We start from the raw sequence: 17,596 nt of genomic DNA, 5'->3' as shown, positions 1-17,596 counted from the left end.
CTTCCGGCTCTATACCTTATTATCTTTTGATTTAGTGAGTTCCTCTTCAATCTTAAGCAATCACCAATATCGGAAGTGATTCATTTCCTAGTTTATTTATGCTTCTTGGGATGAATGGATTTATTTCCTTTAAAATATAATATTTTGTACCATTTTAGTAAAACTATGTAAATAATACCTTTTAAACAGTTTTAGTCAAAAAGAAATCCATTCGACTTGCAAAGTGTAACCAAGCATTGACAGTGGTAGCACAGACAACTGGCCAAACATCATTGAATTTGTTGTGTGAAATAAGCTGGATTTATTTTATCACTTTTTGCTTGCTTTCTTTACACCTTAATTGCTGCTTGCAACGATCTGTGGAATGCTGATGTAAGGCTATTTGCAAGTGTTCTTTCCAACAGTCTGTTTTAATTCCAGAAGTTATAATTTATTGATGCATAATGGCTCTTGGATGAAGGAAAATATGCAGAAAATGCTGGGAATTGCAACTGAAAACAGACCTATCAGCATCTATGAAATATAGATTAATTTTTCAGGTGTATACTCTTTTTTATCAGTACAAGAATAGCTCTTATCCTATAACTATCAATCCAGTTTAATCTGTTCTTCCAATGTTATAGCAAACTTTGAAACCGATATTTCATACTACAACTTTATGCCCAGGTAGGCAGAACTGCCTCATACTGGAGAGATTTATATTCTCTGCAGGTAAAACATTACCAATAGGATTTCTGAGTTGGAATTATTGCTAGATGTTGACCACTATTCTTTATTTAAACTGCCCCTCATTGACAGTTGAGAATATAAATATTTTAATTCACCGATTTAGAACAGAAAATGGATAATGCTGTAAATATGAATTTATTCAGGTCAGATAATATTTGATACTACATGTGATATCCGTCACACAAAATGCTGAGCAAATAAGTTTCCATTTGGTTTCAGGACTGTGCTTCCCTCTTGAAGGGGCATCATTGCTGCAATGCAGAGATTGCTTCTAGATAGATTCAGTTGCTGGATGCCTTGCTGAAGAAACTAAACCATTATACAGTTGCATTATGTTCTTGATGTTGCAGGTTTGTGCTTGAGGGAGTTAAAACTTTCTAATAACACGTCATCTTCAAACTTCAGGTATAAATAATAATTAAAGAAGTATTTTGAATGGATGGTGTCATTATTCTATCCTTGTTCCAAACCTTTCAACGGCCAAAGGTTTTAATGTATGATACCATGACTGTGATAAAATCTGGATCATGAATATATCACTTTCATCATCTGATTGTAATATGCGAGACTCTCATGAACTGAAATGTTTTGTAAAAATAAAATGACTGAATTTCAAAGGGCTACAGCATGAGCCTAGCAATGAATAGACAGTAAGCAGACTGACCTGAAATTCACCTTTTCACAGAAGAGATTGACATCAGCCTGGAATGCAGAAAGCTGCATCTCCTGTTTGATTTAAACCTTTAAGTTTCACATATTTGAGGTAGAGAAATCATCTGCAATTATGTAGCTTGCAGGCAATGAAGCCAGACATGGGCATATATAAATAAGATATATTTTGCTCTCTCAAGCTGAACAAAACTGAGTGACAAAGTAAATTGAAAAAAAAAAGTCCGAACACACAGAAATCAAAAGTATCTACAATATTTATTGCTGCTGTTGATCCAAGACATAGGCTACCTACGGTGGCCTTGGGTTAAAACCTTACATCTCCAGGATGTCCAATGACTCTAAATCACTTCTTTCAAATATTTTGTATTTATGTGTGCTTAATGTTCCACCTTTCATATGGTATTTCTTAGAGTTGACTCGTAAAATTGCTCTTATTTTGAACTCAAGAAAACCTTGTACCTGTAGCCTTATTGTTTCTGATGGACTTGTTAACTTCATTTTAATTGAATAGAGAAATAGCTGTCTGTTGAAAAGAAATTCAAATGTTCTTGTTATGACAGACTGAGCAATTTATACAGACAGAAGCCAAACGATCCTCCCTCAACCGGTTATAACAATGAGTAACAGTTACACTTGCCCTACATAAGAGTCATGAAATCTTTCATTTTTGTTCCTGTACTAAGAGCAGTTTTACTTTTCTTGTGGAAATTCTTATAGATGTTGCTGCAACTCATAGGCTCTTTACAAAATTAGATCATATCAAGGGAACACCTCTGAACATTTGAGACCACATAAACATTGGCAACACAAAATTGAGTAACTTCCTTTCCTGTTTTTTGGGCATTGCTGCCCATTGCCTATTGTTAAATAATACTGTTATAGCAGGAGACTTGCCTTGCACATAATGCATGTTGCAATATAACATGCCAATAAATTCATCCAATTTGAACACTCTGAAAGTCCTGGTTTGAAGATTGTAACTGAAACTTTGTAAATTAAAATCTTATCTTTGCATTTGTCTGTTCTCTCAGGTTTGTGAACAGTCAAAATTAACTAAACAAAAAATTAATTATAATTACTCAATTCCTTGCTAGATTAGCTTAGATATAAACAAAATAGAAAATGACCTCATTCATTTTCCTACGGTTTACCAATTTGTTCTGCAAACTCCATTCAATTGTATGGAAAGTACAACTTCACAACTTCTCCTTGCTACAGCAAGATAGTTGCAGGTAGTGGGAGCTAAAAAGATAAATGGCCATGTTTATAATTCAGCTGTGTAAGTGAAGCTGGATGTTCAAGGGCACTGTAGGATTTTCTGGAGCATTAACAAGTGATTAAAAGGTAAAGCTGACTAAAGGGCCAAGTTTACTTCAACCATAATTGGGTTAAGCTAGTCCTGCGTTCAAAGAAAAGTGGCCATGCTTTCTTTGTCAAATAGGTTGGTACATGGAACCTCAATACTCTTTATCAGAACCAATTTCACCATATAAAACATTTTCTAATGTACTCTATCCAGTTTGATTGTGCCTTAAACTTTTGCCCTTTGTCATAAGATGGGGAAATCAGTGTCTTCTCTATTACCTCTTTTAAAGGGACCCTGTCATCTGATACCAGTTACACAATGCGGGAAAAACTGCTCATTCATTTCTTAGATCAAAACATTTTTGCTTTGATAAAATATTTTTGTGTTGATAAAATATTCCACTTTGTGGCTTCGTTGGACATGAGCAATTTAAATAAATTCCAACTAGAGTCTCCTTATCTTGAATTGAAAAACTGTGATTGCAATCTGCATGTTCTGAGCTCCTGTGCAGCCTCATAATTTATCACATTATGGGTAAAACAATAGAATAATCTCACTTTTACAGTACCTGGCCATGGGTCTTAAGATCCCATGGCACCTTGATGTGCATTTAAGGAGAAATAAAAATAAAACAGTTTCGTATACAAACCTTAGTTTCTGGGTTTTGTGTCTTCACAACTTAGATAAAGGGGCAATCAGGCAGCCAGATGGTATATTGACCTTCATCAGAGGGTGATGAGTCTTTGATCTTAACAGAAGATGTTACGTACAGCAGTAAAGCTGTCTTGGTGCAGTAGTACAGATCCGAGGTGCAGTCATACCTGATTGTTTCTGTACGGCTTTGGTCTCCTTATCCCTGGACAAATATACTTGGCATGGAGGGAGTTCAATAGAGCTTCATGGACATAATCCTTGGAATGGTGGGGTTAACTTGTGAGGAGAGATTAAAGAAACTGAGTTATATTGAATTTTGAAGAATTAATGGTGATTTCATCAAGCTTAGAATATTCTTACAGGGTGTGACAGGTGAATATAGATAAATTCCCTGGCAGCTGAGCCCAGGACCATAATCTCATTTTAAGGGGAAGCCATTTAAGATTGAAATGACGAGCAATTTCTTCGTTCAGACGGTAATGAATATTTGACATTTGAAGCTCAGTTATTAAGCATGCTGAAGACAAAGTGACATTTGGTACACTAATGACCTCAAAGGGAAATGGGGATGGAGCAGGAAATTGTCATCGATCATAGATAATTAGTGATGATCTAAATGGATGACAGGAGCAGGCTCAAAGATTGATGGCTTATTCCTCACCCATTGTCAGTGGTGAGTTGAGATATGCAAGTTTTTCTTCCAATTACAGCTTTACAACACCCAAAACACTTGAAAATTAGAGTAATTACATTTTCAAGAAACACACACTCGAGAAACTGAATTCTTATTTTGACCTAAGGTCTTTGATTAATCAGCCTCTATCGATGCTCGCTGAATATTGAATAGCAAGACTTTGCTGGGTTGGCTATTCTGGGATGACTTGACTCTTTTTGTCATTTTATGTCAAGGTCAATGCTAATTGGCCGTTTGAGGTGTTACTTGTATGTAACATTAATTGAGATCCCACCTGTCTATTCAGGTGCATGATAGTATTTGAGAAAGAGCATGGGATTCTTCAATGGCTTAGCCCACATTTATTCCTCAGTTTTGCTATGTTCAAATTGCTTGTTGTAACTTTTCATGAATTTTAATTTGTGCAGTGCCTTACGCCACTGCATGTAGACCTTCCAACCATATTATGCTTTGTTTATTTAAGGTGTACAGCTTTATATGCCCTACAATTTAAGGAACATGAATCAACAGTGCCAATAAATACAATGTGTAACTATGTAAAACAGTGTACTCCTGCAGAATGATTTGAAAATTACTTTGTAAGTAAACCATGCTGTGAACTTCAAAAGTGTGCTGGCAGTATGGAAGTGGAACAAAGTCTGTCAGTGTCTGTAAAAAGGTGGGTGAAGGTTTTGGATTCAAGTCCGTTCTTAGATTGACTTTCTTTTGCCTCTTCAGATGCTGAGGACCTGTTGGTTATTTCCAAGATTTCTCTACTTTTATCTTTTAAGTGTAAATCATTACTTCCTTGTAACTACAGGCCATATAGTCTTGTGTAGGTAATGCTTTGGAATCTGAATTGGGGTGAGGGGGAGGAATTCTGCAGGCACTCAGAAGATGAGTTAATTGAATTGAACTGAATGTGATTAATAGCCAGCGCAGATTTGTAAAGGGCAGATCATGCTTCACTAATCTAATTGAATTTTTTGGAGTAGCAGAGCAGGTTAATGAAGGGATTTACATGTGTTTATATGGTTTTTAACAAAATGTTTGACAAAATACTACTTATAAGGCTTTTTAACAGAATTGAGGCTTATGGATTAGATAGGCCAGTGCACAAATGGGTAAGGAAAATTTGGCTTAAGGACAGGAAAAGGACAGTCATGATTGATTATTCTTTCAGACTGGAGTTCCACAGGGGTGATGTGACCACTGATTTCTTTGTTTAATGTAAATTATTTAAAGAGATTGTGAGGTGAAGCATTTTGGCAGAAGAGGTGGGAGAGACAATGTAGACTCATTAACACAATTCTAAAGAGTGTGCAAGAACAGAGCGAGCTTGGGAGCGATGTGCATTGCTCTTTGAATATAATTGATTATGTTCAGAGAGGAGCTAGCAAAACATATGGGATAGTAGGAACTGCTGATGCTGGAGAATCTGAGATAACAAGGTGTAGAGCTGGATGAACACAGCAGGTCAAGCAGCATCAGAGGAGCAGGAAAGCTGACGTTTCAGGTCTGGACCCTTCTTCAGAGATCAGAATTCAGAATTCTGAAGAAGAAACATCAGCTTTCCTGCTCCTCTGATGCTGCTTGGCCTGCTGTGTTCATCCAGCTCTACACCTTGTTATCTCAAAGCATATGGGATCTTGGCTTCATAAATAAGAGCATGAATGCAAAAGCAGAGCAGTTATAACGAACCTTATAAAGCCAAGGTTACATCCCAGATAGAGTCCAGTATGGACACCACACTTCAGAAAAGTTATGTGGATCTTTGAGTGGAAGCAAAGGTTTATGAGAAAGTCTCTGGAATGATGACGATTTTGGGTGTGGGGAGTGGGGTCAGTGGGATGGGGGGAATGATAGGAATGTGCGTTTATGATGTCCTTGAATAAAGCAGACAACTTGCTGATTGCAGAGGTGTTACAGTGTGGAAGGAGGCCATTTGTCCTGTTGTATATGCACCTGCTCTCCAATGAGCATCTACCTCAATGCCATTCTTCTAACTTCTCTCCATAACCTTGTGTATTGTTCTATTTTCAGATAGTCGTCCCATTTCCTTTTCATTGAACCTACCTCCGCTGCATTTTCTGGTCGTGCAATGTAAGCTCTGATCATTCACTGAAGAAGTTTTTCCTCATAACTTTCTCCCTCCTTTTACTAATTACATTAAAATCTGTGCCCTTTTGTTCTTGGTCCTTTTGAGAGTGAGAACATTTTCTCCTTATTTCCTCTGTCCGTACCTCTTAGAGTTTGAATCTATGATATATGTATGTAACAGAAATACTTTCTGTATTATAAGTAGGGCATCAAAATATCTGTGAAACATAGTACATTAGTGTTTACATTCTGATTATTTGTGTAATATATAGGTTTGGAAGTGGATCCTCCTTCATTTCTGAAGCCTACCTAGTAGTTACTCTGTCTTCATTTCACAGTCTCACCAGCCCACTGTTTCTGGTATTTATAGCCGTTTTATCTCAAAGTTGATTTTATTAATCGATATCCATTGTTCATGATCAATGATCCTTCAGTAGTGTAAGTAGGATGACATTGCCTCAAAGGCTCTACAATTAATCAAAGCTTGTAAAGTTCTACACTTGCATTTTAAAAATATTGTATTGCTGTTTCCATTATTGCAATGCTTTCACAGCCTCAGCCACACTTGATATTTATAGCTGTGAGACACAAACTATTGATGCCATCTGTCTCGCCATCTTTAGCACTTCCTGATAAATTCTTATGCTAGTATTCTGCATTTTGCATCTCATTGGTCTTTCACTTTATGTTCAGTATTCCCACTATCCTCCCAGTCTGCCGCAGAGCTGAACTCTTTTGCGAAGTCCAGAATGAGACACTGACCTAATTTCTGTGAATGTCATCTCTATGAAGAATGTTTGGAGATGTAGATGATGGAAAATGCAGCCCATTGTGATGGGACAAGGTCTAGGTCTACAGATTTAAGATCTTGGTCAAGAAGTGCTGGGGACATGAACTTATTTTCATACAGGGAATGGTGATGATGTAGACCTCTGCCTGTTAGGATGGTGGATGCAGAAGCAATCTTGAATTTTAAAAGAAAATCAGATGTGCAGTTGAAGGAAATAAACTTGCAGGATCGTGGAGATCATGTTGGGGAGTGGGACTGACTGGACTGCTCTGAGGATATCTACCACTGGCCAGATTGTTGCCATCTGTACCATGAAGACTCTAGATATCTAAAACTTCTTGATCATTTTCTTCACTTAGTGAACCTTTTTCTTTCTTATGCATTTAATAGCAGCAATGTTATTATGGTGTGTAACTCTCTTTATAATACTATAACAAAAGTTAGATTTTCTTACGTGGGTCAAACTTGTATACTTAGAACACATTCTGGCACAACTTTTAGTAAAGTTGCTGAGTAAGTTACTCATTTTCCTTTTATTTTGGTTTGTGAACGTAAAGGTTGGAACCGCAAACACTGATTTTCAGTAACATGTGGGAACAAGAGTGGCATGGTGTATGCGATAACATTGAAGTGGATCTGCTCTACCTTTCACTATTAATTTCTAACGTTGAACTTCCATCAATCATTGGGCTTAATCTAGACTGCACAGTTAGCTTGCTTTTATTTGAAGAATGCAATAAGTATGAGAACAGCTGTGGGAGACCTTCCTGTTCTGTTTTCTTGTACAGGGTTCATTCAGGTATCTAGTTGAATTAATGTATTTGCCATTAAGTTGCCAGTACTTTAATGTCTGATGTTATAGGAGATGAGCTTAAGATTTTAGCACAGGTAAATTAAAAATAAGATATTATATTAGTACAATGTATTTGAAAGTGAATTTAACTCACTGAAGCTCTGTTTCTCTAATTCTGCAAACATCAACATGAAAATACTGATCCAATTGAAATACTTGCTTAAAATATAAGATTGGACACGATGTATGTCCCATCAGTGAGCTTACATTAAAACTCCAATTATTTTCACAAAAATGTTGCTTTGCTTTTGAAAGTAATATTTCCCTTGTGCTATCTGGTCCAGCTTTAGAGATTGGTTTGAATTTTGTATAGCGTTGCAGCTTTTCTTATTAATGTGTGATTTTGACCCACTAGCTCTGCAGCAAGCAACTAAAAGCTGATCAGCTGTAGTGTGGATATTAAAGCAAAGGTATGTCATTGTACAAGATCCACATCGAAGCAGATTTATAAATTTGAGTGGTGGGTAGAACAGAGTCTGTTGGTTGAGGATAGCTCATTGTTTTGTGTTTTAATCTATTTGTGTTGCGCCAATCCTAAAATCTGGAATTAAGAGCCGAATGACGACCATAAAACCATTGTCATCTGTCAGGAAAAATCCACCTGGCTCACTGCTGCTGTTTCTGGAAGAAAACTGCGACCCTTACCTGGTCTGGCCTACATGTGACTCCAGACCCACAGCAATGTGATTGACTCTTAACTGCTCTCTGGGAAATTAGGAATGGGCAATAAATAATGGCCTAGCCAACAATGCCCTCAGACTGTGAATGAATAAAACAAAAAAAATCAATTGTTGATTTGAAAGCTGAGATTGATAGATCGTAGTTATCGAAAGCTATTGAGGGACAGGGGAGCAGATGTGGGATTTTGGAGTTAGGTCATAGATCAGCACTGATTATTATTGAATTCTGGCTCAAAGTGCTAAATGGCTTATTTTTGCTTCTGTTGTCTTCTTGTTTGAGACTCAATGTTTTGATATGATATTTTTGTCAATAATTTGAACATTTCCATTTAAACATCACTGAACTAGGATATGAAGCAAATAATTGAATTACGAGCAACTAGCTTCTTGGTGAAGTTGAGTGAGTATTGATGTGAAGCTGTTACAGTTGGTTCAGTTTATCTGCCTTCTAGATTGGTGAACTGTATCAAAGGACACTTTCCATTGGATTGCACCCACCCAAAATGACTACAGTCATTTTTCCTGTAGCCAGAGGCTGACACATTAATTTGCTAACCATAAAGTTTGTGTTTTGATTTGAAGTGTATGGCTTGTGCACTTTTACCTAGGTTAAGGACAATAAGTAAGGGTATTTTTTTTCTCTAGTGGTTCTAGCTGGGAAGAGCTCCAGTGGCATACCTGAAGATACATAAGATACAGATAGATGATATTCGTGAAAAAAATCTTATTTTCAGAATCTGCTAATATGCTACTTCAAACAGTTACTTATTTTTCCTTCACTAGGATGATTGAGGAGTGTGGGAGAAGAGGAAAGACTATGGCCGAGAAGAGGCAGCTATTTATGGATATGAGTGAGTATCTTGTAATTCTAAAATAAAGTCGTGTGTATTGAAGACATAGAGCTGTGTGTAATTCCTGTTAATACCTGAAAAATGATGTCATTGTTCAAATGGAGATGTAAAAGTGGATTATTTAAAAGCCTATCAAGCTATTGTACAGTAAACCAGTTGTATTGTTTTGCAGTGGATTAGCAGAATGGGCAGTTGCTATTGTTTCCTAACAGGCGAATTCTCCATTGACACTGCAGTATTTCCAGGAATAGAGAGTGATTGTGAAAATTAGATATGTGTTTTTGCAGGATCACAAAAGGAGAGGAAATTAGTCTTGACATGACTTTACTATTGGGTTTTATACCTTTCTGTGGCCAATTCAAAAGCAACAGGGAAATTACAGCTTGTACCTTAGAATATGGAGCGGTGTGCTGAATGGAAGCGAGCTGTTGCAGATTATACAGAAATGAGTTGTTTGGCCTAACCAGCCTGTTTTTCACTTTATCTCCCAAATGTGCCCTGGAACTAATTCTAAATATGTTTGTTTTCCCATACATCCACTGACCTTTTCTTTAACTGCCCATCCATTCTATTCTAGCACATCGAAATGGCCTGTACCACAGCCATTGAATGTGCAATCCACAGTCTCTCAGCTCTGGGGAAATTAAAAGTCATCATGCTCTCTGCTCTAATGGTTGATTGATTTTGATTTTTTTTTTTGGATTGATTGATTTTATTGTCACGTGTACCGAAATACAGTGAAAAGCTTTGTTTACGAGCGGTACAGGCACATCACAGCAAGCAAAGGATGTACAGCTGGAAAAAAGCTATTCCTGAACTTGTGCATGTGTTCAGGCTTCTGTACCTTCTGCCTAATGGAAGAGGTTGTAGGAGATCATTACCAGGGTGTGATGTGTCTTTGATGATGTTGGCCGCCTTTCTGCAGCAGCGAGTTGTGTTTTCAGAAACTGTCTCAACTTTACTACTTGCTCTTTCTGTTTCTCGAACCAGGACGGCATCTAAGTGAAACTGTGCTGTACCATCTTTTAGTGCATCAGCATTCTGCCTTTAGGTATTATAGCTGGATTCACCTTTCCTTCTCAACTTGTTTATCCTATAGCACTGAGCTTTACCCCATTCAAAGTGTAATTATGACTTTTAAACCAAAATGTATCACTTCGTATTGGTTGAAATAGTTTCCACCTGCTTCATATTTGCTTATTCTATCATCATGCCCTTTCAATTTCCTTTGATCAGAATTATTTACAATGCTTCCTATTTAAATCACCTACAAATATAGATACTAATTCCTGTAGCCCTGTATGCAAACTGTTGATGTACACAGTAAACAAAAGGGTCCTGAACAAAACACTGCAGCACAATGGAATATGCGTTCAAACACTCTGGAAAACTGTCCTCAATTCTGATTCTCTGTTCCTTTCCCTTGAATCTATTTTTATTTTAGTTTGCTCCCAAATTCCATAAACTTTTAATCTTCTGCACTGATATCCAGTGTGGTACCTTGTCTAATGCTTCATGAAATCCTACTTGGCACTGTTTTCCCCCAAATATTTCTGTCAATATCACCCTCCAGGAACTTTAGCGGATTGATAAAATATAATCCCTAGCACCATAGAAAAGTTATGGCATGGAAAGGGGCCATTGGCCCATCACATCTGCACTGGCTGAGGTGTTAAAAATAAACAAATCAACCTTCCCATCTAATCGGGCCAGGTAAAGACCTTAGCACATTTTAAATAGTTGAGGGTTTCTGCTTCAATTACTAAACCAGGCACTGAATTTCAAATACCAACCACCCTCTGGGTAAAAATGTGCTTTCTTAATTCCCATTTAAACCTTCTACCAAGCACCTTAAATCTGTGGCCCAGTAATTCACTTCTCCACTAGAGGTAACAGGTCCTCTCTATTCTGCCTATGCCCCCCTCAGAACTTTTTACACCTCAATTAAGTCACTCCTCAGCCTTCTCTAAGGAAAACGACACTAGCCTATTCAATCTTTTCACAATTCACCACATTGCTTTCTATTCTATTTGGCTTTACTTTTCTGATCAATCTGCTTTATGGGACTGTGTCAAATGCCTTATGTAGCCATGTAGCCAACATCCACTGAACTACTCTCAGCAATCCTCCTTGATTCCTCGGAAAATTCAACTAAGTTAGTAAGGCATGACCCCTTAACAAAACGATGCTGCATAGGACTGATTAACCCATTCCTTTTCTAAGTGACGCCTTTTTAAATAATGGTGCAACATCCATCCGCCTATCAAAATCTGTATTTGTTCTTTAGCTTGGCATTTTGTAATTTCATATTTCATAAAAAGTGCAAACATTTTACCAAACAAAAGTGTTCAATGTACTGATCTGTAATTAACATAAAATCAGAAATTGCTGGAGAAACTCAGCAGGTCTGACAGCATATATGAAACAGTTAATAATTCAATATGATTCTTTGGAACTGAAGAGGGATAGAAATGTAATGGAATTTATGTTCTAGGGGCTGGGAATGGGGGCACAGGGTGCAGAGTCAATGGAACAGAGGGGAAGGTTAGGGAAAAATGAGAGGAAGATTGGAGTCCAAAAGAACAAAAGACAAGGGGAGTGTTACGATTTGTAGAGAATATACAGAACATAGGTCCAGAGAAGGTGTTAAGAGGTGATTTTGTCAGCTGTAATTGAAAGCAAAAGCATGAAACAAGTTATAGCAATGAAGAAAAACAAAGTACCAAAATGGAAGAGAGTGTTCTTGGTCTGAAGTTATTGAACTCAATGTTGAGTCCTGAAGGCTGTGAAGTGCCAAAACAAAATGAAATGATGTGCCTCCAACTTGTGCTGGGCTTCGCTGGGGAACTTCAGTAGGACATAGGTCAGACATGTGAGCATGAGAGCAAGGTGGTGTAGTGAAATGACGAGTGACTGGAAGATCAGGGCCATGTTTACAGACTGAGCAAAGCTGTCGATTTGGACCCTGTTTGGCATAGTCTGTCCATTTGAAAATGGGTATTACTGTGGCCACTGTACATTCTTCTGGCATAATCCCATTTCTAATGGAAACTTTATGTATTTGAAATTTATTTCATCATGTACTTGATCGCTGTGAATTTTATTTCAACCAGAATGATTGTCACAAATGAAGGTCATTCCTGAGATGACTGATCAATTAAACTAATCAAGAGATTGGGTTCCAGTGCCAGAAATGGGGATTGAACCCACAGCCTTCTAACAGGAGCTCTTTATTTGGTTTCTTTGTTTATTCATGGGATAAGAGTGTCATTGGTAAGGTTGGCTGTTGATGCAAGACTCATCGGTAAGTGTCGTCTACACGTCACCTGATAATAGTGAGATAGAATAGAATAGAATCCCTACAGTGTGGAAACAGGCCCTTCAGCCCAACAAGTCTACACTGAACCTCAGAGCATCCATCCCCCTATAACCCACCTAATCTACACCTCCCTGAACATTATGGGCACTATAGCATGGCCAATCCACCTAGCCTGCATATCTTTTGGACTGTGGGAGGAAACCGGAGCACCTCGGAGGAAACCCACACAGACACGGGGAGAATGTGCAAACTCCTCACAGACAGTCACCCGAGGGTGGAATTGAACTCTGGTCCATGGCGCTGTGAGGCAGCAGTGCTAACCACTGAGCCACCATCCCGCCCAGTTGAGAAATGTATAAGTACTGAGATTAAATAAAAAACACATAACAAAAACAATGATTATATTGACAGATTTTGTTTTTTACATGGCCTGGGCTAAGTAATACAGCTGAAATAGTAAGGGAAATGCAAGTCTAAGAAGTGTTCAGAATCATTTTCTTATCAATAATGAACAAAGAGACCTTGGTGTACAAGTCCATAGAGCATTGAAGGTGTCATGGTGTGAAGGTGGCATTCGGATTATTTGCCTGATTAGTTGAGGTGTCGTATATTGGAGCAATGAAGTCCATTACAACTTTATAAAACATTGGTCAGGCCACAGATCGAGTATTGTGTGCAGTTCTGGTTGCCACTCTATCAGAAGGATGTGATTGCACTGGAGAGGGTGAAGAGGAGCTTTTCCAGGATGTTGCCTGGCATGGAATGTCTCCGTTCTGAGGAGAGACTGGATAGGCTGGGATAACAAGGTGTAGAGCTGGATGAACACAGCAGGCCAGGCAGCATCAGAGGACCCGAAACGTCAGCTTTCCTGCTCCTCTGATACTGCCTGGCCTGCTGTGTTCCTCTAGCTCCACACCTTGTTGTCTCAGACTCCAGCATTGGCAGTTCTTACTATCTCTGGATAGGCTGGGTTTGCTTTCCTTAGAGCAGAGGAGGCTGGGGGGAATCTGACTGATGTTTACAAAATAATGAGAGGCAGAGATGGAATAGATCATGACAATCTTCCATATGGTAGACATGTCTAAGACTAGGGACATCAGTTTAAGGTTAGGAACAAGTGGTTTAGATCTGAGAAAAAGTTTTCACACAGAGGGTAGTAGATATATGTGCTGCCTGAGAGGGTTTTGGAGGCAGGTACTCTTAACATTTAAGAAGTGTCTGGTTGAGCACTTAAAATGCCAGGACATAATAGGCTATGGACCAAGTGGATGTAAATGGGATTAATGTAGTTTGGTGTTTGAAGGTTGGCATAGACATGGTGGGCCGAAAGGCCAGTGTTTATGCTATATGACTGTGATTGAATGATGCTACATTTGAAAAGGGGAAGGGAGAGTTAAGTATCAAGGTATTAACGTTAAGTAAGGCAAACTTTGAAGAAATGAAAATTCCTTTGGTCAATGTCATACGGACTCGGGTGTTAATGGGGAAACTTGCAGACAAACGGTGGGAAGTATTCAAAGAATTATTTGCTTCAAGTGAGCCTAGTATAGACAACTAAAAGGCAAAGTCTCCAGGTGTACAGTTAAGCAACTATGGTCAACATGACAGATGAAGGAGGAGCAGACTAAACAGAGAGGCTTATAAAATGTAAGGAAAAGTAGAGAGAAAGTAAAATGTGTAAAAAGGAAACATGAGAAAAAACAATTTGAGTAATTTCAAAGATGAGAGCTAAAGTTTTATAAATGTGTTGAGAGGAAGACGTGCGAACATTGCAAATATTTCTTTACAATTCAAAAGAGTGAGAAACCAAGCGATGACAGATCTCTTATTTCAAAATTTGTGCAGAATTCACTAAAATCTATCTAATAATCTAAAGTACAAGTATCAGCAGTAAAAGAGGGTAAATATGGGTTTCTGAAGTGTAGTTAATTTCTTAGTAAGCCAGTTAGTGTGGTGGACTCAGGAGTGTTTACATGGTCTTCCAGAGTCATTAATATCGTTATACATAAGTGATCAAAGCAAAAGGTAAAGTGCATAAAATTGGATACAGCTGCAGAATATGGATTGATAATTCGTTGGGAGATAGGATATAGAATGGGAATATAAAGTTTGTTTTCTGATTGGCACAGTGACAGATACTAGTGTCTAAAGATCTGTACTGGGCCCTCGGCTTTCTTTCCTCCTTAATGATTTAGATCAAGGAACACTGATTTTGTAATGGAATAAGGACCAACTAAGGGAGCGAAACTATAATGGTAAAGTTTGGTTACTTTGAATCTGAAGGAGACCAATCAAAATATTTTCTTAGTTATACAACACAGGGAACTGTGGATCTTTACTCACATACTAATTATTTTCACACTCAACTGCTTTGAACAACGTGTGCCATCCAGCTTTGCGAATTATTTCCATTCTGCTAGTTTGGAAAAGATTGTTTACATAGAAGCTTTTTAAACACACGAGTATTTCAATATTTTATTCACTTTGGTGGAGGGAGGTGGAGGGAGACTTCTGCTTTCCTAGAAACTCTCCAAATAATTCTTGGGAACCAAGTTGTTAATCAAGATCTGTATAAAGCAAAGAATCTTCACCTGAGCGAGGCATGTTCTGACATTGATAGCATTGCTGGGAAGATTGCTTGCTGCTATTTGTCATTTTACGCATGTTTTGATGCCAGTTTATGGTTACCATTGATTAGAAAGTTAAATTGATCAGCTACATAAACACTAAGACTATAAGAGTAGATCAGAAGGTGGGTATTCTGCAGTGAGTGACTCACTTTATGACTCCCCAAAGCATGTACAAGTCAGGATTGTGCTGGAATACTGTCCAATTGGCTGGATGGGGAAGCTGAAAACCAGGACAGTGCAGCTTCTTTGATTGGCATCTAATCCATCATCTTAAACAATTACCTCTTCTGCCTTTGGTGCACAAAGGCTGCTCTCTACAATATGTATGCAATAATTAACAAACATCTCTAGGACTGCACTACCCAACCTTTCAGAAGGAAAAGGGCAGCTGGCATATAGGAGCACCAACATCTGCAAGTGCCTCTCCAATCCATGTACCATTGTAACATGCAACTATATGTGTCACATTGTCTTCACTGGGTCACAATCCTAGAAACCACTCTGCACTTAACAGCACTGCAGTAGAACCTTTTACCACAGTTTTACAGAACCTTTTACAGCAGTTCAAAAAGGTTACCAAGCACTTCCTTTTCAAGGGCAAAAAGGGAAGGGCTATAAATCTTCAGCTTTCCAGCTGTCCTTGTACCCCATGAAGGAATGAAAGAAATGCGAAAAGTGGGAGAGAATTTAAACAAAGTGCACGAAGTGAAAAAAATGGTTTGCAAGCAAGATGGGTAAAACAGCATTGTTAACAATGTAATTTTGATATGGTGAAGTTTGGGGAGAATCTTTATGTCAAAAGATTGTACAAATGTTAGTAAAAATTGTGGACAATCATGGACTTTGTTTGGTAATCAAATTACTTTTAGAATAGCTGACACTTGATAGTGCTGTATACTATTAAATTTTGAATTCACATTGTTGATGAAGAAACTGGGCAAAAATAGAAAGTAGTAGGAATCCACAAAAGCTGCAGATTGTAACAAACGTAAAACAGGATCTTTAAAGAATCTTTCATTGGGATCTTATGGGATCTGTGACAAAGTACAGCCTTAGGGATACACAAGAATTAGAGCAGGGATAGCCTGCTCCACTACTCAATAAGATCATGGCTGATTGGACTCCAGCCTTAACTCCCCTCTCCTGACTGCTCCTTTAACAAAAATCTATGTAACTCAGCCTTGAAGATATTCAGTGATTCAGCCTCCATATTTTTGAGAAGAGAATTCCACTGACAAATGACCCTTAGAGGAAATATTTTTGTCTCGGTCTTCAGTAGGAGATCCTGATTTTTAATCTCTGGCCTCTGGTTTGAGACTCTGCTCACCAAGAAGAAATATCCCCTCAACACCCACGCTGTCAAATCCCCTCAAAGTCCTGTACTTTAATAAGATCACTTCTCATTGTTTTAAATTCAAATTGAAATGGGCTCAATCTACTCAATTTTTCCACGAGTGAAGACCCTTTCATCCCAGGAATCAACGAGTGAACTTGCTCTGAACTGTTTATAATTATACTCTTTCTGGAATGAGGGGACTAAAACTTCAGTGCTCCACATATGATGACACTCAGATGCTATATGGCTTTATTAGGACTTCCTACTTTGATACTTCATCCCACAATAGACATCAGCGTTCTATTTGCTATCTGAATCACTTGCAGTGTCTGCATACCAACTTTTTGTGACCCATACACCAGTGTATCTTTTACAATGGAGTTCTGTGTTGTGTCTCCATTTAAAAACCATACTGCTTTTCTTTCTGCCCAAGCAGACAAATTAACATTATATATTTTCACATTATACTCTATATCCCAAATGTCTGCCGCTCAATAACCTATCAAAATAACAGTTTATAGAATTTTTTGATATCCACTTGGCAACTTACAATCTATATCAATGTAAGAATGTAAGTCATTGAGGCCCTAGTACTGATCCCTGTGTCACTCCACCAATTGCATTTTGCTTTCCTGAAAATGGTTGACTGATCCCTTTTCTGTCCCCTTTATTGGGAGCTAACCCAATCCTCGGTGTGTGCTAATATGTTGCTGCTACACCATGAGCACTGATTTTGGGCAGTAAAGTTTTAATGTGGCATTTTATCAGATATCTTTTTGGCAGAGAAGGCAGCAACAAAATATCTGTTCACCAGTTTTGCCATTTCACAGTTTCCTATTATTAATCTTACAGTGTCATTCTCAAGGTGATCAACATCAATTTAATTCATTGTTTTGATTTTAAATGCTTGAAACTGTTACCAAATGCTTTTATATTTCTAGTTAGGCTTCTCTCATACATTGACAAATAAAAGAAATGAATTATTCTCTGCATGCTTTCTTTC

At 38.0% G+C, this 17,596-nt stretch overlaps 1 protein-coding gene across 1 annotated transcript in view; it reads left to right on the top strand.

Annotated features, from left to right (window-relative positions):
- LOC109915833 (dystrobrevin beta) overlaps nt 1–17,596 on the top strand; it is a 432,998-nt gene that overhangs the window by 58,455 nt on the left and 356,947 nt on the right. Inside the window, exon 2 of the mRNA XM_048597128.1 lies at nt 9,241–9,308. Within this exon, the coding sequence (XP_048453085.1) occupies nt 9,242–9,308 (67 nt within the window). The 5' untranslated portion in view covers nt 9,241. The remainder of the gene's footprint in view (nt 1–9,240; nt 9,309–17,596) is intronic.

Source organism: Rhincodon typus, chromosome 5 (genome assembly GCF_021869965.1).
Source record: "Rhincodon typus isolate 14 chromosome 5, sRhiTyp1.1, whole genome shotgun sequence".
NCBI lineage: Eukaryota > Metazoa > Chordata > Chondrichthyes > Orectolobiformes > Rhincodontidae > Rhincodon > Rhincodon typus.
This window is presented reverse-complemented; position numbering and strand designations above follow the sequence as displayed.